The sequence below is a fragment of the Parasteatoda tepidariorum genome, chromosome 3 (assembly GCF_982258835.1).
Source record: "Parasteatoda tepidariorum strain Cologne lab strain chromosome 3, Ptep-v5.0, whole genome shotgun sequence".
Classification (NCBI taxonomy): domain Eukaryota; kingdom Metazoa; phylum Arthropoda; class Arachnida; order Araneae; family Theridiidae; genus Parasteatoda; species Parasteatoda tepidariorum.
The window spans coordinates 29,564,986-29,592,296 of NC_141757.1; the positions used below are offsets into that span (position 1 = coordinate 29,564,986).

Here is a 27,311-nt window from a genome sequence, read left to right on the forward strand (position 1 = left end):
GCACAGATATTTTTGCAACACATTTATAATGTTAGCTTTTCGATCGATTAAAATTGAAAGTCAGTACATCTATAAATTTGATTGTTAGATCAAAAGTTTAAGAGTTAGATCGAAAGTTATACAAGGTTCTCACATTTTGTTCTCCCTTGTCAGTTTGATAATTAACTTTTATAAATAATACAAAAATCGTAAAATTTTGTAATACGGAGTAAAATTACATTTCTTTTAACTTTACAGGAATAATCCCCTTAACAGACTCCATTTAGAGAAAAAAAAAACAGCTCCCGGATATATAGACGGCTCAATAAGTCCTCCTCTACAGTTAAAAGAAAACTAGAAGTGAGTGAACAAACTATACACAGTACATGAATATTCATCAAAAAATATTTTGCAAAATCTTGGTATTTATATGAATTTAAATATTTCCATTCATGCCCTGTTGGACTATCTTTGGAAGAATATCCTCTAGGCAGAAATGAAGGACTTTAAAAATTCGATTGATTTGATCGGTGGATTTTTTGTAAGTATAAAAAAATGAAAAAATAACATGTATGAAGATTTTACCTATAAGTATAAAAACTACATTTGTTATGAGAGATTAAAATTTGAATGGGTCAAAATTGTAGGATGGTGCAATTCACATCTAACTGTGTTAAATTAGAAAATGGTTAAATTACCTTTAACAAATGAATGATAAATGAATATAAAAACGAGATTCAAATTTTGCAAAAATTTGTTATTATCGTAATAAATTTTGAATTTACTTTAATTGATATTTTTTTTAATTTTACTTGCTGTATTTCAACAGATACGTAATATAACTTTCAAAAAAGATATAGCCATTTTCATCCTAAATAATATATTCATATGTATTTGGTAAACTTACTTTTGTATGCTTAGCAGGCGATTACTTTAAGTAGTAATTGCGTTAGTTTTTTAATGGTTTACAGCCTAAATTTCCCTAAAAAATTTAACGCATGTTTTATTTCCCGCAAATCGAATCAAACCATTATTCACATATTATTTATTTATTTATTGCTATTTATTTATTTTTGCTAAAAATACCCCGTTAGGTATGACAGATTCTAAGCCCAATCTATTCCTTTCGAAAGTATATTAATTTTTCTGTTCTCCTAAGAATTTTGTACAACAGCAAGAGCTAAACTCTAAAATTCTATTCCAAGTTCATTTACTTCCTAAGTATTTACTTACTCTTAAACCATTTGATGCTCTTGATGGGATATCCTCCGTAAGGGCAACGAATCGTCAGGTCTTCTCCCGAAACAGCAGTTACGTTTCTCATTGTTCTGACGAAAGGCGGTCCGTAAATGTTAAGTCGGGCTGCATGAAAGGTGCTGCCGACATCATTTTCGCCTTGACACCTATATTCACCGCTGTCTTCGACTCGAGCTTCCGTGATGTTCAGCACACCAGTCACGTGACCGAGGTCACCCATTCGATCCACGGCTGTCACACGGGGACCTTGATCTATGGCAATGTCGTCTAGATGCCATGTGATGCGGGGCAGAGGATTACCGGTTGTAACACACTTGAGGGAAATTGAGTCACCGGAATGGGCTGTATGTTCTGGAAATGCTGATATCAAGGTCGGAGGCACATCTGTAATAAATGAATTCACATTAATGTATTAATTCAACCATTCGAAGATTCAATATCCATTAGAATTTTAGTCTATTTCACATTAATACAGAATTTAAATCCCTCTATATCGAAAAATCGTGAGTGTTGCCATCACTGTTTTCGGTGTTCAATTTAGTTAACAGTTTTCTTTGCTGTGATAAAATTATAAGACTTAGAAACTAGAACTAAGAATAGTGAGTAGGAAAATGTATATATACCACGATGAATTTCTGACAATTAGATCGGTAATTATTAACTGTTTAACTTGGAATTAAGAAATTTCCATGCGGGCAGTGCAACTAAAAATGCAACTATAGAGTTAATTTTGATGAGCTAAGAGGGCCATTTTTTTGATGATCTAAGTACGAGAATTTTTCAAATTTCATTCCAATGTTACCCGTTTTTCATAAGTTTGTTTCGGATTTTTTTTAGTTTTAAATAAAGAAAACATTCCTATTGTAGTAGAAAATTTTATTTACCTTTCCTGAAATTTAAATTAACACACGCGTTTAGCAATGAAAGATAGTTCTGAGGCTATGAGACACTGCTTATAACATTTATATAGATGAAATTCGTATTTTATTTTATTAAAAAAAATTTAAATACCATTCCTCCCCTTTGTGTTACAAAGATAACGACCCAAAAAGAATATATTTTAGTGGAAAAGGAGAGAGCTTAAAAAGAGAAATGTTAATAGGTGCTGAATTCGTTTTGAGGTCTGTTCTAACCGATTTTTATTAAAGATCAGTTATATATGTGCAAAAATAAGAATACAGAATCTGCAGAGGTAATGTAACAGCTTTCGCATCCACAATTATGGGTTCTCGTTAAAATTGCCCATTTCGGAAAACATGCGAGTGAGGATAGTATTTGAGTGCATAAACGTTGCCTAAATAATTAACTATCCCCATATATGGTACATACTACACAGGTTTAGAATCAGAAAAATATTTTTTGAGTACAATGTGCCGGAAAGAAAAGAAACCCTAAATAACTTTTGATCTAATGACCAGATCTTCACGTTCCAGGACACAATTTAATGGTACCAGGGGTTGACTTCAAATGTACTAATTAATGAGAACACACAATATTTTAAGTTACGAAATCAGACACACAAACGTACTTTTCTCTGAATAAACATAACTTTTTACCGACGGATTCAGATTTCTGACCCCCGAAATATTGAGGGTAACCGCAATCTCGGAAATATGCTACCCATAGTTTGATAAGAAGAGCAATCCAAAGTTTGGACAAATGTTAATTCTACTTTTTGAGAATTTCACCATATCACTGGAATTTTTGAAGCGAATTCCAAATTCTTGATTCACAACTATCTAATTCGTTTGCTCAAAGATGCAAAAAAAATTTTTTTATTAAATATTTATTAATTTTATTATTTTTTTTATTAATTGTCTAAAAAATTTTTAAGCGTAAGGTCTACAATTTTTTACGTCTATTTAAAACATGTAATTTTCTATGGCAAAATGCAAATATTGAAAATTATCAGATGAACAGTTACTGAAAAATTGATTTCAGCAAGTTCTATATTTTTCTCATGATTTTAATGGTAAATAGGAAATATTATTAATACATCTACCTGTATCATGTTTCATCATTAAGGCAAAAAGTCATATGAGTTCGAATAAAATTTATATTATTTATATTATGCACATAAATCTAAGTTCATTTTTCTTGGAAATATTTTTTACCATCATTTGAAAGATTACACTTCTGAACTATCTGATGATCAGTATGATCTTTAATCATATGCTATATTTTTTTTTATGGTGAATTCTCTCAATCAGAAAAATAGAGCACTGGTTTTATTATATCGTTGTCATGGTATGAGAAAGAAAACAAATGCATAATAAAGATTAAACCTGCATTACTGTAAATATATTGGTTCTGGGCTAATAAGAGTTGAATTGTTCAACTTCAAAATATATCCTCGCATGAAGTTACTTATCAAATTTAGACTGAAAAAATATAATTTAACCAATATGACTGAATGAAAAATACGCAACAGAAAAAAACTAAATTTTTTCAACACTTGAAAGATAAAAATAGAACTTGATTTTTCACAACGAGAATTCATGATTTTTAAAATCATAAAATTTCCTTTAATATATTTTTTCTTGTTTTCTATGTCTAAACTAAAACGTGAATATATATATATATATATATATATATATATATATATATATATATATATATATATATATATATATATATATATATATATATATATATATATATATACAGAGAGAGAAAGAGAGAGAGAAAGAAATTTTTTAGAAAATTGAAAACAAATTTTCAAACAATTATAAAATTTGTACATTTAAAGATATTTCCATGCAAAATATAACTATTTGTATGGATTATTTTTTTTAAAATTATCTTACTTAATAATTGTCAAAAAAAATTTATTATAAGGTATACCTTTTTCACATCATTTAAAGGAATGTAATTTTAAATGGCAAATTACAAAATTATGCGCGAAATTGGTCAAATAGTTTCTGAGAAATTAAATTTTGAAAAAGTCTTATTCTTAAAACTCATTTTCTCTGGAACTATTCGTCCGATTTTGATCAAAATTTATATTTTGCCTAGTAAAAATAAATTTTATGAGATTATGTAAAACAATTATACCTTACATTTCAATATTATTTCGACTATTATAAAATAAGCTAACAAACAATAGTAAATGCTCACAGGAAGTTGTTTTTGCATGGGAATATCGTTGGCTAAATAAATTTTATAGTTGAATGTTTTATTTAAAATTCGCGATCTATCCGATGTATAATTTCTCGAAATATAGCGAAATACGTAAAAAGTAAAATTAACATTTTGGGTTCCTAACTTTGGACCACTCTCCTGACCAAACTATTGGGACCATATTTTCCAGATTGCAGCTAACCCTAGGGTTTAGAAATCCAAATTCGTCGGAAAAAAATGTTTATTCAGAGAAAGTACGTTTTTGTGTCCGATTTCATAACTTAGTATATCGTCTGCTCTCCAAATAATTAATGTATTTGATGTCTGCCTTTCGAATCTTTAAGATTGAGCCCTAGAGTGTGATGATCTTATCATTAAATCAAAGTTATTCAAGGTGGTCCGTTTATTTATTTATTTTTTTTGCGCAATGTACATTACTGTAAAATCCTTATTTTTCAACCATCATGTAGCAACAATGGGTTTAAAACTGTAGGAAACAGAGCTTTGAAATCCTGTCAAAGCATCTCAGCGATTAGAAATCAGGTAAAAAAGAATTTGCCACTAACTCATTGACGCTTAGAGTTCCTTCCCATTTCTTTATTGACAACGTTTACATTAATGTAGAAAACTTTTTCCTTATAATATATTGTAAAAAAATAAACAGTGTATGGTGAATACACTCACTATTAAACTGCCTAGCTTCACTATTTAACTTCAGGTTAAGTATTACCGAGTTGTCCTGTCTTGAAAATAAATAGCTTGTGCGCATAATACTCGCTGGCCTACAGTAGACTGTTTTTTTTAAACTTTTTTATATGGTATGCTTATAAAAATTCATTTATACAAAATAGTGTCTTTAAATCAAATTACTTATTCTTGGAAAACCTTATTTTTTATTTAAATTTAAAAAAAACTTTTTTGGTGTACAAATCAAAAACTTAAGAAGGACGTATTTGAATGAAAGTCATAGTTTGCAGTTAATTATGGATAAAATGGGAATTAGTGATAAGCTGCGTTTAAACCAAATGTTATTGAATGATTTAGCTGATTTTCAACATATTTTCACGAAAGTAACAGAAGCAAAAGTTTGAAGAGCTCCAAATACGTCCATGTGATGACAAATGATTGACGAACGACTTTTCTTATGTCACAAAAGAGCGGAGTTGAGTTGTATAGAAACTTTCTGGTTATTCATCAATGTCATCTAAAACGCTCCTAAACGTTCATGTCCATATATATATATATATATATATATATATATATATATATATATATATATATATATATATATATATATATAAACAAAAATTGCTAAAAAAATAACACAAATGTCTTTTTTCGGGTATTCAATTTCTAAAATAGAAAAATCAATAAGTCATTTTCTAACGTGAATTTTTTCTATGGATAGAAGAAATTTAAACAAAAGTGTTTAGAATTTTAAGATTTGAGATTTTTTGCGTTTAGAAGGGTACTTATCGAATTTAAACTGCTTTCAAAGTATTAGAACATTTGCCACCGATAAATATCTTTATCAAAATAAATCCATCTAACTGTAATAGTAAAATAATGAAAGATTATTGATTTCATTAAAAGTATAAATTTTTTTGGAGTGTAAAAAAAATCTTTTTTGGTCGAAATTTACTCTTTCCTTTTTAATTCCTGTCTCGATAATTTTTTGTCGATTAGCAGAAATTCTATTTCGATAATGCTGAAATCACCTAATTTTGGTGCACCTTTATGGAAAAAAAAATTATTTTTTTAATTATTTTTCTTTTTATTGATTGTATACAGTCTTCTACACAATTTAACCAAAATTTTTGTAATTTTGAGTTTTCATTATTTTTTAAGCTAATATAATCTAAATTTATAAAGGATTTTCCTGCAAATTTCGAAAATTCCACTTTACTTACAACCACAAAGCAGGAGTTTATGAATACAAACAATGCTTCCTTGATTAAAATGTTTAACTATTTATAGATAATTGGTCTGTAAAATTTAATTTCATTAGGATGAGTAGTTTCTGAGAAAAGGTACATTTCATGTCAAAAATCATAGTTTTGAGAAAAATAACATTAAGTGTAAAGTAATGATATTTTACTCATAACAACTATTTTTCATGTTTTTTTAATAATAAAGAATAAATGTACTCTTAATAATGTATCTCTGTTTTTTAAACACTCTAGATTTTGTAGTTGTTTTTTTAAGAAGAATTCAATTATATGGTTTTAACCTTTTGCTTACGGCTGGTACAACATGTGGACCACAGGTGATGGTACAATATGGAGCACCGTAAGCAAAGGGTTAAGTGAGAATATCATGAATAGTCGTTGTAGTTCATATTTAAGCGTTTCGCTTCACTTTGAAATGTATCCTCACAAAAACATTTCTAATCTTTTGATTTCTTTTAAACAATTATTTTATACCAAAACTTAAGAAATTTTAAACGCATTCTATTGATTTTGAAGCTTACGTAATTTTAAAAAATAACAAGCTATGTACAATAATATATACAAACTTTTGTTCAAAAAGCAATTATTTTTTACAACATTGTTACATTTATTACATTTATTATTCTTGGAATACTAATTAATATTATTACAATACTAATTATTTCAATTATTACAGTACTACGAGAAGTTATTATTCTGAAAGGATTCATTCTTATTCTCAAAGGATCATTGAAATTACTATCCAGTTTGAATTTTGAAGGCTATCTGCGTTAAGTCTCTAGGTGACTGTTATCCATGAAATTTATGTTCCTGTTGCATTATACAGGTTAGGAGACAGTTGTGCTGCCGACCTATCCTTTCTGGCTAGAAACATCGTCTAGAGAATGACAAATGACTATACTAACGATAGATACCCAAACAAATGCATAGAAAAAAACTAGTATTGGGCTAAGCTACATTGTTTTAAAACGTCCTTAAGCTATCAGCTATGCTGAATTAATAAGGTGCCTCTACATAAAAGAGTTCATGTTGTCACTGCCTTACCACGCCACTGGCCACTGAGTCTCAAAGGTATTCACGAGGAGCCTAGCTACCATCTGATACCCAATTTTTTGTATAGGCCTTAATTGTTTTCTTTATATATATTATAAACTAGGCATTCCGCCCTTTAAATGTTTTCAACAGTGCAGCTCATTTGCTGAAATAAAGATGGATTTCTCTACATAGTATTCAACAAAAGGGTAACAGTTTATAACGAAAAATTCCTTCAATTTGTGATAGATTTTCATGCTTTAGTTGTATAAAGATGAATTAAAGCTAAACCGAAAACTACTTTTAATCATTTGTAAGTTTTTATATATATCGACGCGTTATAACAATATAAAAACATGATATTACATCTAAAATTTACGTTCTTATAATTTTTCATTTTTATTTTCATTTTTTTCCCAAAAATTTGCACCGTAGATTGAATCATAGCACGAATTTATCTCAATATTTAGTAGTTCTTTTTAAAGATTAATATTACTTTAAAAAATAAATTAATTTACTAGTAACCATTTTCATCAACAATCAAGTGTTTTCCCATTACTTCTATAAAAAAAAAACGAGTTCTGAATTTGTTTTATAACCTTTGCTTTAATCGCCATTTTGCTCAAGTCATCGATTTCACTGCTCAACTTGCGATGTTTGATAAATAAATTTAATAATAAATTTCTCTTCAAAGAACCGAAGACGTGAGGATAAAAGTAATAAGAAAGCTGTAGAAGTACTCAATTTTCTAAGAAACTCGAAAAGCTTCTCAAATATTTCTGAAGGAAAATTTATAATTTTAGAAGCTTAAATTATTTTAATACTCTCTTGAAAGTACGATAACGAAACGAACTAAAAGAGTCTTTGAAAAAAGTATTTGTCTTTAAAATTAAATTTACTAACATAGCATTATTTTTATTATAAATTGTGAGAAACATAGCTTGGGTATATAGTTATTCCAAAATTAAAATTGGCAAGTTCATGCATAAATATATAAACCTTGCATTAGCTCAGTCGAACAAATATGTTGGCTGCTCGAAGGCTGGTGTAATATTTGTATTGAAAGAGGCTTAGTTATTCAGAAAATAATTCATTTAATGAGAACGTTTGTTAAATAATTTGTTTTCAGCTTAAAGATATAATTTAAAATATTGAGTAAAATCATAATTAATTACAGCATCATTAATAAATAATTTTGAGTAAAAGCATAATTAATTCATTGTAAAGCGGGACGTTTTTTCTTTCTTTTTTTGGAATTATAATTCCATTAAACTTCTTTTAAGTTAATTTAAAATTTCATAAAATATTACATTTCAACTCCGCTGTATTCTGAATAAGCAGTGAATCGATTCTGAAACGTTCCTTTATCAACTTTATTTTACGCTACATTGGGGTAACTAAAATATATTTCATTTCATAAACGTCTTTCACGGGCCGACAATTTTTAAGTTTACGGCTACTAATATTCAACTGAGAAGCCTTTTAATTTTGAACCAAATACAGAAGACAAGAGATCTCAGGGGTTAAGTATTGGGAGAAATTCGCATTCGTGGAAGATTTTCTGATGAAACTATCCCGCAATTTCGTTGCATGGAGAGGAAAACCACGAAATCCTTACATGGTCGGCCTGACGACAAGGAGCTTCTAACCCATGATCTGCCTACCACTGAGGATATTTTATGTCAGCAAGCATATTTTATGGGTCGGTGATGGACGAGTGCGGAATTCGTATCGACCAGCCATCGCTGAGAATCGAACCTGGATCACCTCAGTGAATGGCAAAAGCTCTATCCCCTGAGCCACTACAGCTCTTACAAAAATAATACTAATAATAAAATAAAAAGATTTATACGAAAATATTTCATCAATTGTTGTTAGTTTTTTAATTAACTGAAAGATTCAGCCCCCTCCTAGTTTAGTGGAATTTATTTATTTATTTTGTTACATGCAGCAAACAAAATGCTGGTAAAATTATCGTACTGTATGGTTAAGAAATTTTTATTAAAAAAAGCGAAAAACGAAAAACATAATTCCTATTAGACAAACATATGAGGTATTTTAACCATTGAATTGGTAATTTTTCCATTCCTATGGAATCAGTTTCCCGGAAGTTCTGGTGTACAAAGTTATAGTTTTTATTACAACACAATTAGTAAATAATACAGAACTGAAAAGTAAATTTAATAGTGTTAATGGGTTTTGAGTCAAACTCTAAGATATCACAATAAAATCAAAAGTTCCACATTTACCAAATTTTTTCATATAATACCATAATTTATTGCTAATTTTACCGAAAATATTACCAAAGCGCTGCAGTAAAAATTACCGAGTTTTTTTATCTTCCCAAAGAGTCAGAAACTAGGTAAATTTTACCATATTCAGGTACTTTTGATTCCAATTTTCCTCAGTGTACTTTGAATTAAAGTTAAGCAGGCACATGTAAAATGAGGATTTGGAAAGGAATAGAACGTTTATAAAACAATGGTTAAATACTCATTATTGGAAGGAGGAAAAAAAAAGGTAGGGGAAAAATTGTAAAAAAAAGCTCTTAAAATTATTAGAACTTTCATATATATTTTGCTGACAAGCTTAGAAGTAAGGGATTTTTGAACTAATTGCCTAATGTTAAATTATTTTTAATCCATATTATTCCATATATATTTTTTACGCACCATATAGTTTCATTTTATTTTATATCCGTCATAGAACAGTCGACCCTATTTTGGATTTACGACTACCAATTTTCAACTCCGTAGCCTTGTAATTCTGAACCAATCCAGAAGACAAGGAAACTTCTGGGTCAGTACCCTCAGAGATATTGATTTGTTATGGGAACATGGGGGACTTTGCGACTCGACAGATTTAACGTGCATCTTTCACCATTTACTACACGGGGAGTCTTCAGAAGGCGGGGATCGAATCAGCGAGCTCTTTGACATAGGCCCAGTGCCCTACTAACCAGGCTATCCCAGCCTACGCCATATAGTTTATATTTTTTTTGAGCAAAACACAGCCTATGTACGAGGATAGATACTTTAGTAAGGGGCGTTTTGTTGCGTACTATAATAGGTGACGCGTGAGCCGCAAGAGTGCTTGTGTCGTGTCTCCCCATTCCCAGTGAACAACTGTGCTGAGTTGCAGCTGTGCAGGTAAACTGTACGGCCAGTTCTGCGTCTTTAAAATGTTCAAATTTGGCAAATCGTTCATCACGTAGGAGTTCCATTGAGTGATGCATCTTTCGTCTGCCTCATTCTCTGGCAGATTTGGGAAGTATTAAAACTCCCTGCCATGCTGGCAGTGAATTTCGCTACTCTATGACAATGACTCTTTCCGCAACTCAGATCCCGGTTTTATTGGACTATTATTTCTCAACTCTTTTGGTTGGGAAGTTATGGACCACCCGTCCCTACAGCCAAAACCTTGCTGTCAGTGATTTTCATCTTTTCCGGTATTTCAAACATCATTTCGATGACGAATACATGAAAACGGCCGTAACCTTTTGGTTAACGGGGCAGGCAGCAAATTTGTATAAAAAGTGCGCTCTAAACCTAGTTGTAAGGTATGATAAAGGTTTACTCAAACTTGGCAACTATGCTGAAAGAGAAACGTAATAATAATCTGAAAATAAAAATGCTCTTCTTGAAAATTTTCCTTCATTTGGCCCTCGGCCCTCACCAGAAAAACGATTCTAGTATCATATATATATATATATATATATATATATATATATATATTTAATTTTCTTCGTTAATTATTACTTTTGTTTATTTTTAGCTCATCATTTTGTCATTCAAATTAGAGGTTATAAATTAGATTTTATGATACCGATTTAATTTTAAAAAGGACAAAAAAAAAATTTCAAATTACAAACAGAACTACCTTGATTCTTCTCATTATTTTCTTTAATTTATTTTAATAAACTATGCAATTACATAAACACTCCAATAAATAATAAAATTCAACGGTATAATTTAGCTGAAGAAATCACAGATTCCAATATAAAAAAGAATAATTGGACTGTTAACCAATTCGTTTGCCCGAAGGCATTTACCCATCAATTGCTAATGAGCACAAATGGTTTCACATGACAGGAAGAAAACAAATCATTTTTATTTCTTCCAACGCATGTATTTCACTATTTAACGAAATCGAATACAATTAGACAACAGAACAATTGTTTCTGGTAATCAATTTTGAAAAGATTGCTTTCCCTAATATCGTTTTATTGGAAGGAACAGTGTGACGGAAGCGATTTTCGAATAAATTCCCAGATAAATCAACCCTTAAATATTTGAGTTTCGCTATTAAATATACTTTTTTGGTATATTTTTTTATTGTAATTTGTAATGCATATATGTTCATAATTTATGATATATTGCAATATGAACTTGAAGAGGTAGAATTGTCGTCGTGAAAAATTGTGTGTGATATTAGTTACGTTCATTTGAATAAAGTGTGTATTAATACGATTATGTGTTTAGATTTAAGCACTTTAAAAATCTCATTGTTTTTTATTAACGATATATGCAGAATTTAATAATTATTACAAACGTGTACAGGGTTATGGAAAACTCATATATGTGAAATCATCTACGTATATACAAAGTGCATATTTATGTCGGATTTAACTGCATTTGTAAGTATGTTAGTTTATATAAATGTGCACGTATGTTAGTACACATGAAATGCGAATGACCAGGGTTTGATCCTTAATCATCTTGCCAGTCTTGCCCCAGCCAGTCTTGGAAATAAATTAAGCCTGTCAGTAATTCTGATGACATTCTAAAATTGTGGATCTTCAACCCCTATGACCCTCGTGGTTCACAATGGGAAAAAATAGACTTTATATATATATATATATATATATATATATATATATATATATATATATATATATATATATATATATATATATATATATATATATATATATATATATATATATATATATATATATATATATATATATATATATATATATATATATATATATATAAAATGAGCAATGAATATATGAAATGATATATATATAATATATATATATATATATATATATATATATATATATATATATATATATGATGTTGCTTTGATTTCGGATCTCACATTGAATACCAAGACTGTCGCTGATAATACCTTAATGTAACTACGAGTCAATATTTAAAAAGCAAGTACTGAATTCAGAATATTTCTTGACATTTTATAAATCGGTAAAACTTTTAAAACAACCTGTAACTAAAAAATTAAAAAAATACAAATCAGTCATACTTGATGATTCCATTTGCAGTTGAAAATTTACACAGACAGAAAAAAATATTTCAGATGTATACCGGATGATCGCTCACAAATGAAAGTGCATCCTTTATGAAAAATTTGTTCTCTTTCATTTTCTCTCAAACTGATTTTATTTTTAGGAGATATAATTGGGAATGGTGAGTTTTATTCGCGTGTTGGATATTATCTATCTAGTACGATATTATTTAGTCATTGAACACTCTTTGTTTACTCTTCGTTCTTCACAGAATCTACTCTTGGTTTTGGTCAAAATTATCTCGGGAATTCCTCACTTTGCTTGTCTTATTGCCTTCCAATTAAGTTAAAACAAATTTAACTTATTTAATTAAATAAGATTAATTTAATTAACAAATTAGTTATAATTATTTTACATTTCAGCTGCGGAACTAGTTCAAGCGTTCCATTACATTAATCTCATTTTAAAACAATATTTCTTTCTATTAAAATTTAACTTCGTCTTTGCTCACATACGTACATTTACTTGGTCTCGTTTTATTATCTATTCATGGCCTAAACTTTGTATGAATTTCAATTGTTAAGTAAATTTTTAGTAAAATAATACAACAATTTATTTATATAACTGTTTGAACTTATGATTAAGTATTATAATTTCAAACCGTTAAATTAGTAAATTTTAAAATTTAATTGCAGATCGATATCATTGACAAGTCCCTATAACCATAGCTGAAGTAAAACCTGGTAGGTAAAGTTTTTATATTTCATGATATATAGTACTCGTGAAAACCTAAATAAGAGATTTATTTTGATTTTACATCACTGCAAAATCTTAAGCATACCTCTAATTTTATTTGCCTATCAAAAAGAAAGCAATGTTTAATATTATTTATATTATTAAATCCATAGTTGAATTAGATAGAGTGAAATGCTCATATCATTGAAATTATGAATAAAAAAGAAAGAAATGGACTAATCGCGTGATTTGTAACTTGGCCATAAAAGCCACACCCATTGTGTGAATGTCGATTTAGACACAAAATGTGAATTGTAACTTTAATAATAGTTCCAACTAAAGTAGCTCGGAAACATTTTAATACCGTGCTATAGTGGATTTGGCGAAAAACATGCTGCTTTAGGATCATTTAATGATAAACACGTAATTATATTTCAACATGCGCTTTACAGGTAGTTACCTAATAGTTGGAACAAATTTTATCTTAATTTTTATCCCTACTCGCAACACCTTTCTTATCAGTATAACAGTAATAAGATAGAACCAAAATTTTGACTGGAAATTTTTTCCTGTTGATAAAATGAATATCTTTTAATGAAACAATATATTCGGTATGCAAAGATGTGTTTGAACATAATTTAATAATACGTTTGTACATATTATATATGTTTGTACTTTTTAGCACAAACAGCAAAAAATTTCCTTAGGTATATGTTGGGTCATATGTTTGAACAATTTTGATTTTGAATGTATTAACATAATGAGATAATTTATTTGTCTGTAGTATTTGCCTGTTTTTTTAAAAATAGTTATAGAAGAAATGATTTACAATACCTACAATTTACAGGTATTATACATCTTTAATGCCTGCGTTTTAACCCACTGACGGTTCTGCACGTAAAAAGTCGCATTTTAACCTGCAGTCTTCTCTGCATAGCAAAACCGGTTTTCACATGTTAACTGATAGGGGAACTGTGTGTAGGGGAGAAACATTCTCCCAATTTTGCCCATTTCCTTAACCGCCAGTGGGTTTGTACTTTTATAAATATGTTCGCCAAATACCCTCATTGAGCTATTTTTATGTTTTGAGAAATGCTATACGCTTAATCGAAATGTATTATTACAGCAAAGTAATTGATTTTTCTGGCGTTATCTGATGTTGAATCGTGAGTATATAAAATATTAAAAAAATATTATTTCTAATGTTGTACAGATTGTTCCAAAGCTTGAACGGCAAATTCAGAGGGTGATGAAATCATCATAAGGACAGAAACTTAGCCATAAAACTCTAGGTCATAAACTGCATTGAGGAACTGAAAATAGCAATAATAGTTGAGACGAAAGATGGGAATCAGTTGAGGACTGCCCTATCGAAATTAAGCGCTTTAAAGGTCTTCGCTTTGAAGCATTGTGGACATTCATACCTTAATCACTTCGATATATCTTACCCCAAAATTTGGATTGGCCACGTAGAACCTGTTGCATGACCTCTATGTTCAACCCTCGATGTGGTTTGCTACCATGTTCTATGGCAAGCTTTCATCCTCTTGATTACTTTTATCATCTTTCTGATGCCATTGATCACTTTTTTTTTTAAATCTCTATTTGAACACCCGGTATATGAAAAGTTCATCCAAACATGGCCAAATCATGCACGTGGACAACATCTGAGCTGTAACCACTTTCTCCAAATTTCCTCACCACAAAGAAGAAGAGGATTTTCAAACACGGCAGATTAAACGTGCTCATTACAATACATGTCCCTTGTTCTGTCGGCTACCCCTGACCTCTACACCAGTGGAGTGAACTATATTTTTATCGACTGCACCACTAGAACGCCCTTTGCATTTGAAAATAGTATGGTATATTCCTTTTAAAATACTTTCGCTAATGAGTGTCAAACAGGCAATCACTTAACGTTTATGCATACGAGATGTTTATAAGAATGATTAATTACACACATGTGTCTCATTACTGCCATACTAAAGAGGTGTTATAATCCTACTATACCTTATCATGAAAAAGATCTTGAGATAATATATTATGGCAAAAAAGTAGGATTTACTTTTGAATTTTAAGACCTACCTGAAATTTTAAGCTCTGATGTTCCTTGAGCGCCATCTAGGTCATTGTAAACAAAACACTGATACATCCCTCTGTCATCTCTTCTAACTGACGTTATGAGAAGCACATCCCTGGAGAGTAGCCTGACTCTGTTTGAGGAAACGAGTTGCCTTTGGTCCTTCTTCCAAGTGATCGTATGCACAGGATATCCTGTCGTATTGCAATTAAAGGTGGCCTCCTGTCCAATATTTAGCACCTGTCTTGGAGGTCTCATGGTGACAATGAGGGGAGCTAAAAAAAAGTATTTAGTCACTGAGACATAACAAAACTATGGTATTTTAAAACTATGCGATAACAAAACTATGCGAAATTTCTTGAAACAAAGCATAAAATATCTATACACATTATAGAAAATAAAAGTATACTCTGTCTATAGTAAGAACTTCTCGCACCAATCTACTAGAGCACTGTTATTAACTGAGAGGTAGAACTATATCACCTAATGGTTCGGGAAAACACTAGGGAAAAGTTTCGAATGGGGTCAGTGGGAAAAATATAGAAAGCTTCCTTCTCTAAATATGTGCTTCTTTTTGAATCCATAGCAGCAGTCAAACCTAAACTCCGTATCATATGAATTTCCTTAGATAATCATACTATAGCAATAACTTTTTTTTCAATCAATGTCTTCAAACATGACTGGTAGTATTGTTTTATGCCATACTTGGTAAACTAATTTAAGTAATTCCTTAGCTAAAATATCGATTTGCTAGCCGTAAATGTTCAAAGTGAAAAATAAAGCAAGAAAAAAAATAGGAATGAAGCACAAATAAAGGTATAAGTTGAGTTAAACGTAGGGTTTGATAAATAAAAAGATACCATTCTGTGATAAACAAACTGCTTTAAAACAAATCAGGAGTAAAATTTGTATTTCTGATGAAATATGTGCGAGCAGTAAGATGTTTATTAAAAAACATGAGATTGATGAAACGTTGAAAGACAAAACAAGAGCATTCAAATGCTAATAAAATAAGCGAAAATTGCAAATACAAAAAAAAACAAAAAATAAACAGTTACTTAAAATTAAAGTACCGTCTACGCAGAGACACACAAAAATGTTAAGATGATAGATTTCGCCTAAAAAATTTTCAAATGATAAAAGAAGTACTGCCTAAAATTTAAGACTGTGTTGGTTAGAAAATGGCAAATAATTAAAGTATGATGAATAGAGACTAAAACTTTAGAATTACTGAAAACGGGAGGTTATCTAAATGGCAAATAAATATGAGTCAATCAAAAGTGCTCAACTAGGTGATGGGTCTGCATGCATAGATGCAATGCAGGAGAAGGGCTATAATCTGATTAAAAGAGTGTAATTTGTTATTCATTTGAACTGTTGTTGTAATAAAGAAATAATTTAATCAAGAATACGCGATTTCATGCCTGGAAATGATACAGATAGAGGTAGTACAGGCAGATAAAGCTGTGGAATCGGCTAAATCATTGTTAGAGTTCCCTACACAGAGTCCCAGTAAACAAAATATCAAACATATTCTTATAGAGATAAATTAGTTATGCCTGTTGAAATTTAAAATAGGACCAGAATCACAATCAAAATCACCAAACTGGCTCAAAATGTTCTTACTGTGTTAGAAAATGCAATATTTTTGGGTAGGCTATGTTGAAGTTAGCCGTAAAGCTGAGAGAAAAGCAATGATTTCAGCAGTAAAAAGTAAATAAAAGTACAGGATTGGACATATTCTAGTTTAAGTAAAAGCAAGAGTCTTAGCCAATGCCATTCTGCACAGGCATTTTGTGTTTACACAAAGTGCCAGTAGAAATGTAACAAAACCAGCACATTTTTTGGCAAAAAAATGGTTTAATCATTAGAGTAAGGATGACATGAATGTACTAGATGATAAAAGAATGGCAGTGTGAGGGTGGGTGGTGTAAATTCTAGATTGTAAGACATATTAATTAAATTATAATGGATCTCCAAACAATGAGAAATGTTATTGGCTCAGGGGACAGAGCGCTCTCTCCCCAAAGAGGCACACTGAGCTCGAATTCTAGTGATGACTGGTCGATACGAATTCCACACCCGGCTTTTACCGACCACAGTGCTGACGTAAAATATCCTCAGTGGTAGACGGATCATAGGTCAGATTCCCCTTGCCGTCTGCCTGACCATGGAAGTTTTCGTGCATTTCCCACCAGGTAACGTAAAAGTTGGTTAGTTCCATCAAAAAGTCCTCCATTAACACAAATTTCTCCCAATTCTTGATCAATGAGTCTTCTGGATTAGGTTCAAAATTACAAAGCGACGGAGATGAACATTAGTAGTCGTAAACTCACTAAATTGAGTCGGCTGTTCAACGGCGGTTATAAGATAAAATAAAATGTTTGCAAACATTGGTAAAGATTTCCAAAGCTAAGAAAAATATACTTTATTTCCAAACAATTGGAAATTTGGTTTATATTATACATTTTGAATATTGTAGATTCTACTCAACCTCCTCTCACCTGTTTTTTATCCCCTTTTATATTTCCTTTCAAACTTGTTCTTCTTCTTAAAGTTAAATTTTCTTTCTCATTGCAACGTGTTGTTTTATGTAATTTTCCTTTATCAATTTCTATTTAGATTTTTTGAAAGTTTAATGCTTATAGAACCGAAACTATTAGAATGTATATTTACATATCTTTAACTGTGTCTTTTCTCGTTTTTTTTATTTATTTATACTTAGCGCGTATTGTTCCCCATCCATGTTTGATTTTAAATGATTACTTAAAATTTTTTAACATTAAATGCTTTAGAAAATGTTTTACGTTCTTTAGTTGGAGCTGTGGTTTCAATATTAAAATTTGACATTTATACTAAACTCGAGCATTATCTTCTTAGCCTGATTAAATGATCGATATTTTTGTTTATATTGATGAAAAAGATAAGAACACTAATGTAAGTCAAAAAAACTCTTTTAATGGAATTTGTATTTCAAGTTTTTTAAAAGCCCATAAAAATGCAAATAGATTATATTTAACTAAATTAATATTTCCTCTGCAACATGCACAGATAGACAAATTGTAAATAAAATTTCTAACCTTTATGCAGTTTTCCAAACAAAGAACATGACAGAATTGATTTACCTACACGAAGAATGTCGAGACGTTGTTTCCGTCTGAGGGCTAATGGATAGTTCACATTGCATCACAATTTTTGCTGTTTACTACATATATTCTGCTTATGACTTTACTATTGTTAAATTGAAGTCTAATGGGTTTCCTGCATTTCTTCTGTGTTCTTTTCCAGATTTGTTTTACCGTGATGTGAGAGACATTATACAGGTTATTCTTATATTGTATTTTCCAACATTTAGGAGTGTGATTGTTAGATTAGAATAATATTTCGACAGATTTATTATTTTAATTTACTTTCATTCGAAAAATATTTTATTTTCAATTAATCGGGGCGTACAAAATCTATCACAAAAATGTACAGTATTGGTGCAGCTGTAATCGGTGTCAAATTAACTCATAAAATACTTTGTACCTATATAAGAGTACATTTGTTATCTATTAAAGCTGCACCAATCACCATGAGGCCAGTAGTGCCTACAAATTTGGTATCATTTGCGCCCATTATATACTGCTCAACCCAATACAGAAGACAAATGAACTCCTGGATCAAGTATTTTATTTTATTTTATATCCGCCGTTGAACAGCCGACCCAATTTTTGGGTTTACGACTACTAATGTGTAACTCCGTAACCTTGTAATTTTGAAGCAATAAAGAAGACAAGGAATCTTCTGGATCAGTACCCCCAGGGGTATTAATTTGTTATGGGAACATGTAAGACTTTGAGACTCGACAGATTCAGCATGTGTCAGTCACCATTTACTACAAAGGGGTTCTTCGTCCGGAGGGGATCGAACCCAAGAACTCTTGGACATGGACCATGGACATGGATTTGCCTTCGTGGACATGGATTCTTGGACATGGATTTGCCTTCGTGGAGGATTTTTTTAGGAAATTAACCTGCATTTTGATGGAATTAACCACGAAAAGCTCTTCCACGGTTAGCCTGACAACAAGGGAACTCTAACCCCATGATCCGTCTACCACTGAGAATATTTTACGTCAGCACTGTGGAAGGTGCAAGCCGGATGAGGAATTCGTATAGACCAGCCATCGCTGGTTTTTGAACCCGGTTCACTTAATTGGAAGACGAAGGCTCTATCCCCTGAGCCATCACGGCCCAATTAATAATCATTGACTTTAATATTAGTTTGTGAATTTCTTAAGCTCCCTTACACGAACTAGTTACATTTCCTTAAAAAATTTGCTTTTTAGAGCACTGCTTATTTTTTACTTCATTTATTAACTATTAAGAAAATTATATCTAATTGACGTTAATAACATTATTTGTATTTTTTTCTGTTTATCCTTAAAGAATTAGTTCCAACTCTCCATTATCTTTGCTTATTAGTACAAAACTTTTTTTTTCTTTCATTTACCATTGATTTAAAATTATTAAATTTTTTTAATAACACATTTTAAAAGCTTAATTATAAGCAAAATAATCACGCTTTTTCAAATAACCTCAGCAATACTAATTTGGTGACGTCATACTACACGATCACGTTGAACATTCAAATAGCTTGGCATAACAAATTAAAAGTAATAAAATATAACAGAAAGCGCAATGAACATCCTTCTTGTTTAGAGTTATAATCATTCAAATATCATCGATGCTATGGAAAGTATTTGAGAAAACTGAATGATCTATGATTTATTTTAAGGTAGTGGTCTAGTTGTAAGGTGTCTAATGGTAGTGGTTGTAAGCACTGCAGCTATGTATCTAAGAATAACATTGTTCTTCCTTTTTGCTATTGGAGATACACATCATTCCTCTTGAGGTGTGATGTTCCAACAAAAACTTCCGGCATGCTATCACAAAGCAATTAGACCTTCAGTGGTGTTTTTAAATCGTGAGATGACACTTTATGACACTCCTGTTGCTGCGTCACAGAGGTGAGAACTCGAATGATATATTGCTAACATTTTGCACTCACTTATTGCAACACCACATTGAACACTCAGAAATAATTTCAATAACCTATGGTGCAATTTCGATCAAATGCCTAACAGATTGTATTTTTGAATGAATGAAGAGATACTGCTCTTCCATGGCCTCTACTCTTGAATCTACTGTTATTGGTCGTCTATCAAGATATCAAGAATGCTACTTTTCTTAAAGCAGTTGTTCCTTAGCAATTGCCATGGAGTACATTTACAAAACTGCATGAACTAAAATCAGTTATAATAAATTTCCCATTCATAGATGCAAAAATACAATTTTTCCTGCCTTAGTATATAACATTTTATAACTTAAAACTAATAATTTTATAAATATTTTACCTGTTACGACAAGAACACTTTCAATTCGTCTTTCACCGATACTGTTTCGTACTATACACTGATATTTTCCACCATCGGTATCTTGAACTTTCTTTATGTTAAGTGTTCCTTGATTTACCCAGATTCGAACATCTTCCTCGAGGGGTTTCAGAACACCAGAAGTGTCTTTCATCCATCTATTCGAAAATAAAATTTTATTATTAAGGAAATGATTGGAATATTTTTTTTTAAAAAATTGTTGAAAAAATATCTTTCAAAAGAATGTGCACCTTATATATTAGCATATAGACGCACAATTTTCAGGTTTATTGCAGAAATGAAGAAATTTGAAAGTAAATGTAAGTTGGTGCAGTAAATAAGTTAGGCAAAAAAGCTATTTTTTAAACTATTTGGAGCATTCCTAAATTAGTATCTTATTAAGACAATGCTGGGATGAGTACATTTCCTCACGTTGTCGTTTTAACTTCCTATATTCAGAAGTGAAAACTCTATTGTTTAACATACTGCAATGACATCCCAGAGCCAGAATATTTATTACAATGCCAGAATATTAAGAAAGTTTAGAATAATAACGCATAAATAAGAAACAAAAATTTCGTTTAAACTAATGTAATAACGATTGGAAGCCAATAAAAATGAAATATTGCATAACAGTTTTAGATAATAACAGTTTTAGAAAAACTAAAAAAAAAAATAGCTTTAGACATAGTTTGAGTTACACATAATAGACAAAGTTTGATTTTGTTCTTCATCTTATGACATATTGGTTTTAACTGTTAATCGACCATAAGCCAAAGCACAAGTATTTGCCTCAGTTCTGTTCAACATCAAAACACAGACCACTTGGCACACTTTAATATACATATGTAGAATTTTCCTCCTCAAACAAGAAGAATCAGATTTCGTAACTCAATAGAACCGATTGAACAAATTTTCTGGAAATGGAATATTGAAGCAAATATTTACAAATACAACGAAACCGTTAAGGAGCACCACTTATAATGGGATGTCTATTGAGGCAAGCCTAGAAAAATATGGCTTACATTAGACTCAAAGAAATTTCCGTATCATTTGGAGATTTTGCCATTTATTTGTATTCCCTTATTTGAAATCCCGCAGTAAACTGATCGTAAAGATACGGCTCTCAGTAGAACACCGAAGTCAAGCATCACTGGTTGCGATCATTAAATGGGTGGGTGACCACTTTGATCAGCCTGGGTAGGGACTGAGGGCTCACGGTATCGGTCCCCATTAAACTGTTCTACAGAAAAGTGCAGGACTTCATGTCGCCGGGAAACCAAAGCAGGGGAGCCATCCTCTCTGCAGAGGATCAAAATTGCAATGGTATGTCTTCGGATTATCCTCAGGGATGTTTCCCAGACCACTGTAAATAGCTCATTGTGCAACTCAAGGGCGATGTAAATAAAGTACCAACCTACTTACCCTTATTCGAGAAAAATCCCTGTGTTCGTAATTGTAACGATCTTTAGCAAAATTAAGGGAATTGATCGATATTTTTTGATTAATTATAATTTTTTAGAGTTTTCTAACTTAATTTCGAAGTGTATTCCATTTTTCATAGTACTTGAAGTACTGAGGAAATTAGGGTAATCTAACATAAGGGTTTGATCCCAACCGATGACAAAGAATATTTATCTCACAATCCCCCTAGAAACCACTTATAGCGAACACGTAATTCCTTCCATTCTCGATAAATAGCATCACGATACTAATTCGGCTAGTTCCATGGCTCACCTTAATTCGTCAAATAAATCGTATGAGTGTTAAACAGCGTCAATGTCCGAATTGAAGTAAATTTTTACGAGCATAACGTTAGTTTATGGTCAGTTACCATAAATTTCTCAAGTAATAATTTACGAGCAGACGCGTATTCTTATGGTCACCTTATGACTGTCACTGACCATGTTTAGAATGCAGTAGAAAGAAAGAACTAATTGAACTATTATTGTTGAACAATAAACCTTGAACTAATGAATAGCAATCTGCCATTTCCAGGAAATAGTGTTCAACAATTATTTTATTACGTAATTTATAGAGTTGTATTGAAATGTGGCATCATAATAAACGTGATCTAAATGAGAAAGAAAGGTGCATTACTTATGTTTTTATGCATATAATAAAAATGCAATGCCAACAAAAATAATTTTCCGTAGTGAGTTCTTGAACTAAGTTGTAATTACATACATTATTATTATTATTTTTAATTGTATGCTTCTTATCATTTATTTTATTTAAATTGCCTTTCTCATTGAAACTGTTTTACCTATATGTTGGGGGTGGGTTTCCTTGTGCAACGCAAGGCAGCTGAGCAAATGATCCTTCTTCTGTCCTGACCTGTGATTGGCTGAATGTTACTCTCGGAAGGGTTGAGGCATGTGGTTCTGAAATAAAAAAGTACAATTTGTATTCACAATCTGAGTTTTTGAATCAAAGTCTTATTTTTGAACACACAGGTTTATTATCAGTCTCAAATTGCCTTTAAAACAAATCGACGTATGAAAAAAAATTATTTAAACTTGTAACCTAATACAAAACAGGGAATCCTTTATAAAAATTTGTGCATGATTTTATAAAATTATCCATGAATTATATGCTTAAGATATGTGTATAATATAAAAGCATATGTACAATATAAACGCAAAGGCATATGGAATATCACATAAAATAGTATTTTAGTGGAGGTATTTGAATAAAGTTTTCTTTTACAGCGGGTATTGTATGAATTAAAATTCAATTCTCCGACACATAATTTCTTTTTTCTTGAAAAAAAATCATTTTGACATAAAAAAATCTTCATTTTTTATATATATATTCATTCTAATCTGCAATATGAAATCATTATAAGACATGGTGAGTGATTTAGGACGATTTCCTACTTGTAATACATTTATATGCTTAGATAAGTGAATAATTCAAAGTACATTTTGTATGAAACATACATTTTAAAGGATGAATTGCAATTAATTTTATTTTGTGTTTTCCACAAATAAAACAAATCAGCTCAATGATATACGATGATCCATGTCTTGAAGTTCTTCATTTTAACATATAAATTTCAATTTTTGAACACATTAAATTTTACTCAAGACAAGGATTAAAACACATTAAAATTTACGTAAGGCGTAAGGTAAAAATATTTAAATTTGAGTATTGTGCTAGAAATCAAATTTACAAAGGTGATTGAAAATTTGTGAATCATCGGATTTCAAACCGTAAAATATGAAGACAGAAATATTTCTTTTATTACGCTAAACATATTTATTCATTTGTTTTACGCATCCATTTTAGAAAATTTTATCAGGGAAATGCATGCTTAATTTTAACTCATTTACTCTTTTTCTAAAAATAAAAGAAACAGGCTTTTCCTAATGAATTTCATGTTGGCGAATATCTTCTTATTATCAAAGTAGTTAGACAAATTTTTCTAAGTTTCGAAATAATTTTTCATTCTTCTCTGTAATGAGAGGTTTGTGCAGTATGTGATTAAGGGAGGTCATTTACAGACACACTACAGAGGATTAGTTACATACTTGGTCATTAACGCGCAAGAGGTGGGGCCACGTGCCCCCGCCCTCTTTCCTCGTCATTAGTAATTTTATCCCCCATTTAGCTGCTAGGAGAAAATTCCGGTGTTGAGTTAATGCTGGGGTTCTGCTCATTTGCTTCCATTTTAGCTGATTTGGTGCTTATGCTTGCGGATAATGGTTTTAAAATAGGGTGATTTCTTTTATTGAAAAAATAATAGTGAAAAATAAAGTAAGTTTATGAACATAAATATTGCTAAAATGGAACTGGATAACTCCTAATATATAAGACAGAGTGATTTTTTAGTGGAAAAATAATAATAAAAAATTAAATAAGTATAAATGTTTTAAAATGGAACTGGATAATTCCAGATATCTAAGATAGAGGGATTTCTTTATTAAAGAAAATAATTGGGAAAAATCAATTAAAGTTATTGAAAAAATAATTGCGAGTAACCTCATTGAGATGAACATAAATATTGCTTAAATGAAGTTGTATGTAACCGAATGTAAGAAAATAATATTTTTTATTCATAAATATGTTTTATTCATAAGTATTTTTTATTCATAAATGTTTTCTAATCATAAATATTTCTGTTTCTAACCATTAAAATAAATAGGGCCTTATTTCTCCAGTCTCTTTGATTTTGCAATGGATTAAAATCATTGTGAAATATATCATTGTTTAAAGTCATGTTATTTAAAAATAATTGTGTTTTTAATTATAATTAATAATTCAATTATACTTAAATATGAGCATTAATCAATCTCTAATTTAATCTGTTCTACTTTTATAAAGGAAACACGTGTTATTGCATTAATCTTTTTCTTGATCAACAAACAAACGATTTTATTTTTCTTCCAAATAGATTTAATTACCTTAATTGTAGGTCTATCCTTGGATTATTGGTAGTGCAATATCGGTTTTTAAATCTTGGAAGCATATAGATTTATTATATATTGATGGTAATCCCTGTGTATTTCTAGCCACTGTATTGAAATATAAATTATGTCAGTAAAATATTAGAAAAGGTTCATTGTACAAATCGATAAAATACAAGATTTGTTACAAATTAATGTAAATGCCTTATAATTTGTCTATAACCCCTTTTTAAAAGTATAAATATACTTTAAAAATATTTTTTTTAAAAAAAAGGTGTGAACAAGAACATGGAACTCATTGAAAAGAATTCTCGATAACTATTTAAAGAATGTATTAAAAGCAATCGGTTATTTTATTATTAAATTTGATAGTTAATATCATAGATAGTTAATATCATAAAGCTTTTAATGTAAGAGCTACTCTCAATTTTTAAAACATGTGAATTACAGAGATACTTTATCCGTTATTTATTTAGGAACATTAATATTATAAAAAAGTGATATTTTTACCATGCATTACTAATTCCGAAACTTGAAATACGTTTCTAAGCAAAATAGCCGCACTTTATATTAAAACAAGTAGTGACATTTACAATATTCTTACAACAATATTTATTTTAAAATTGCTTAAAACAATGTAGATATAGACATTATTTAATAAATTCCATCTTCTGCATATACATTTATTCAATTGTACTATTTGTAAATATTTGTTTTCGATATCTTCATGCTTTCATTACCTTTTCCTTGAAATATTCCATTTCCACCAAAGTGAGATTTGATATTCTTGGCCACGTTACTCCCAGAAAAATAAAACAACAGGAGAAGTTCACCAGAGTGAAAACATCGGAAAACGGATAAGGAATGCAGATTCTGTTTTGTTTACTATTTTGTTCGAAAAATTTACATGCATGCCTCTTTGCGTGGGCCGTTTTTTGAATGTAATCAAAAGTCATTGTCCCAAATCCTTACAGAGCAGTTGATATTTTTTGTTTCATTTCTTTCATGAGGATGTTATTTCATGGTTCAGCAATCACAAGCTTGAGGGAAGAAATATTTTGGAAGAAATGCGTTGGGTGCCAAATAAAAAAGAAAAAAAAATGCTTTTCTTGCAGATTGTATTCAAGTAAAATAGATCACTTTTAATTAATTAAAAAAATATGGCAGTAGTTTTACTAGATGCTAAAATATTTTATTAATAATTTATCTGAAAAATGAAATGTACATAAATTTATAAGAACACGTATAATGCCTAATTAAGATAATGAATAATTTATGCGTTAGATAATATGTAACATATAAATAAGATTATATACAAAGTATAGGGTATTCTAAAAAAAATTGACAGAAAAGAAATAAACTGGTCACAAATTCGTCTAAAAAGGGAATAAATTTTTCCTTTATCATTCTTTTTCGATTTAAAGAGAAAAATATCTTGATAGATCGTGTTAAAGGTTGTTAGCTTGTAAATGGAAGGAAAAAAAAAACTGTAAATTAATTTTATGTTGCAATCTAACATGCTGTTGTGCGTCTACCACTACAAAATTACAACTACAATTCACTAGTATATAAGACATGTTAACTCGACTCTATGTTGGGGTACCTTTTCATCGATGAAGGTTGACATTGTCGATACTAACTCTCCCCACAATGCAATAGTCGTATTCTTTTCTTTTCTTTTTTTTTTTTTTTTTGAATGGCAGGCACTGAACTTTATTCGTTTCGCCTTAGAAGATGCCAGAGGTGTTACTCATTTCGCGTTACCCAGTGGGCACCTGTGAACCAAAGTCACGGAGGCGAGTAACATTGCCCACGCCACACTGCCACAAACCCGTTCATAGGGTCATATTCACACATCACACACAACAAAGGACAACACAAGAGAGAAAAACATCCATGCCCAGAGCGGGATTCGAACCCGCAGCCATTGACTTCGCAGTCAGGCGCGTTAACAGCTTGGCCACCTGGCCGGCGCAATTGTCGTAATGTAACTAGCTGTAATGTGATTATATTTTTTAACTTATAGATATATTGTCCCCAAACTTATCTGCTTAAAAAATTAACAAAACAATGAACTCTGAAA

General features: G+C 30.5%; 1 protein-coding gene across 2 annotated transcripts in view; it reads right to left on the bottom strand.

The window, feature by feature from the left end:
• Window positions 1–27,311, bottom strand: part of LOC107440526 (cell adhesion molecule Dscam1) — a 193,137-nt gene that overhangs the window by 69,747 nt on the left and 96,079 nt on the right. For both annotated transcript variants that reach the window (XM_087159008.1, XM_087159007.1), the window contains exons 5-8: window positions 23,086–23,203; window positions 20,802–20,977; window positions 15,409–15,678; window positions 1,213–1,620 (exon numbers count right to left, since the gene is read on the bottom strand). In XM_087159008.1, the coding sequence (XP_087015134.1) occupies window positions 1,213–1,620; window positions 15,409–15,678; window positions 20,802–20,977; window positions 23,086–23,203 (972 nt within the window). The remainder of the gene's footprint in view (window positions 1–1,212; window positions 1,621–15,408; window positions 15,679–20,801; window positions 20,978–23,085; window positions 23,204–27,311) is intronic.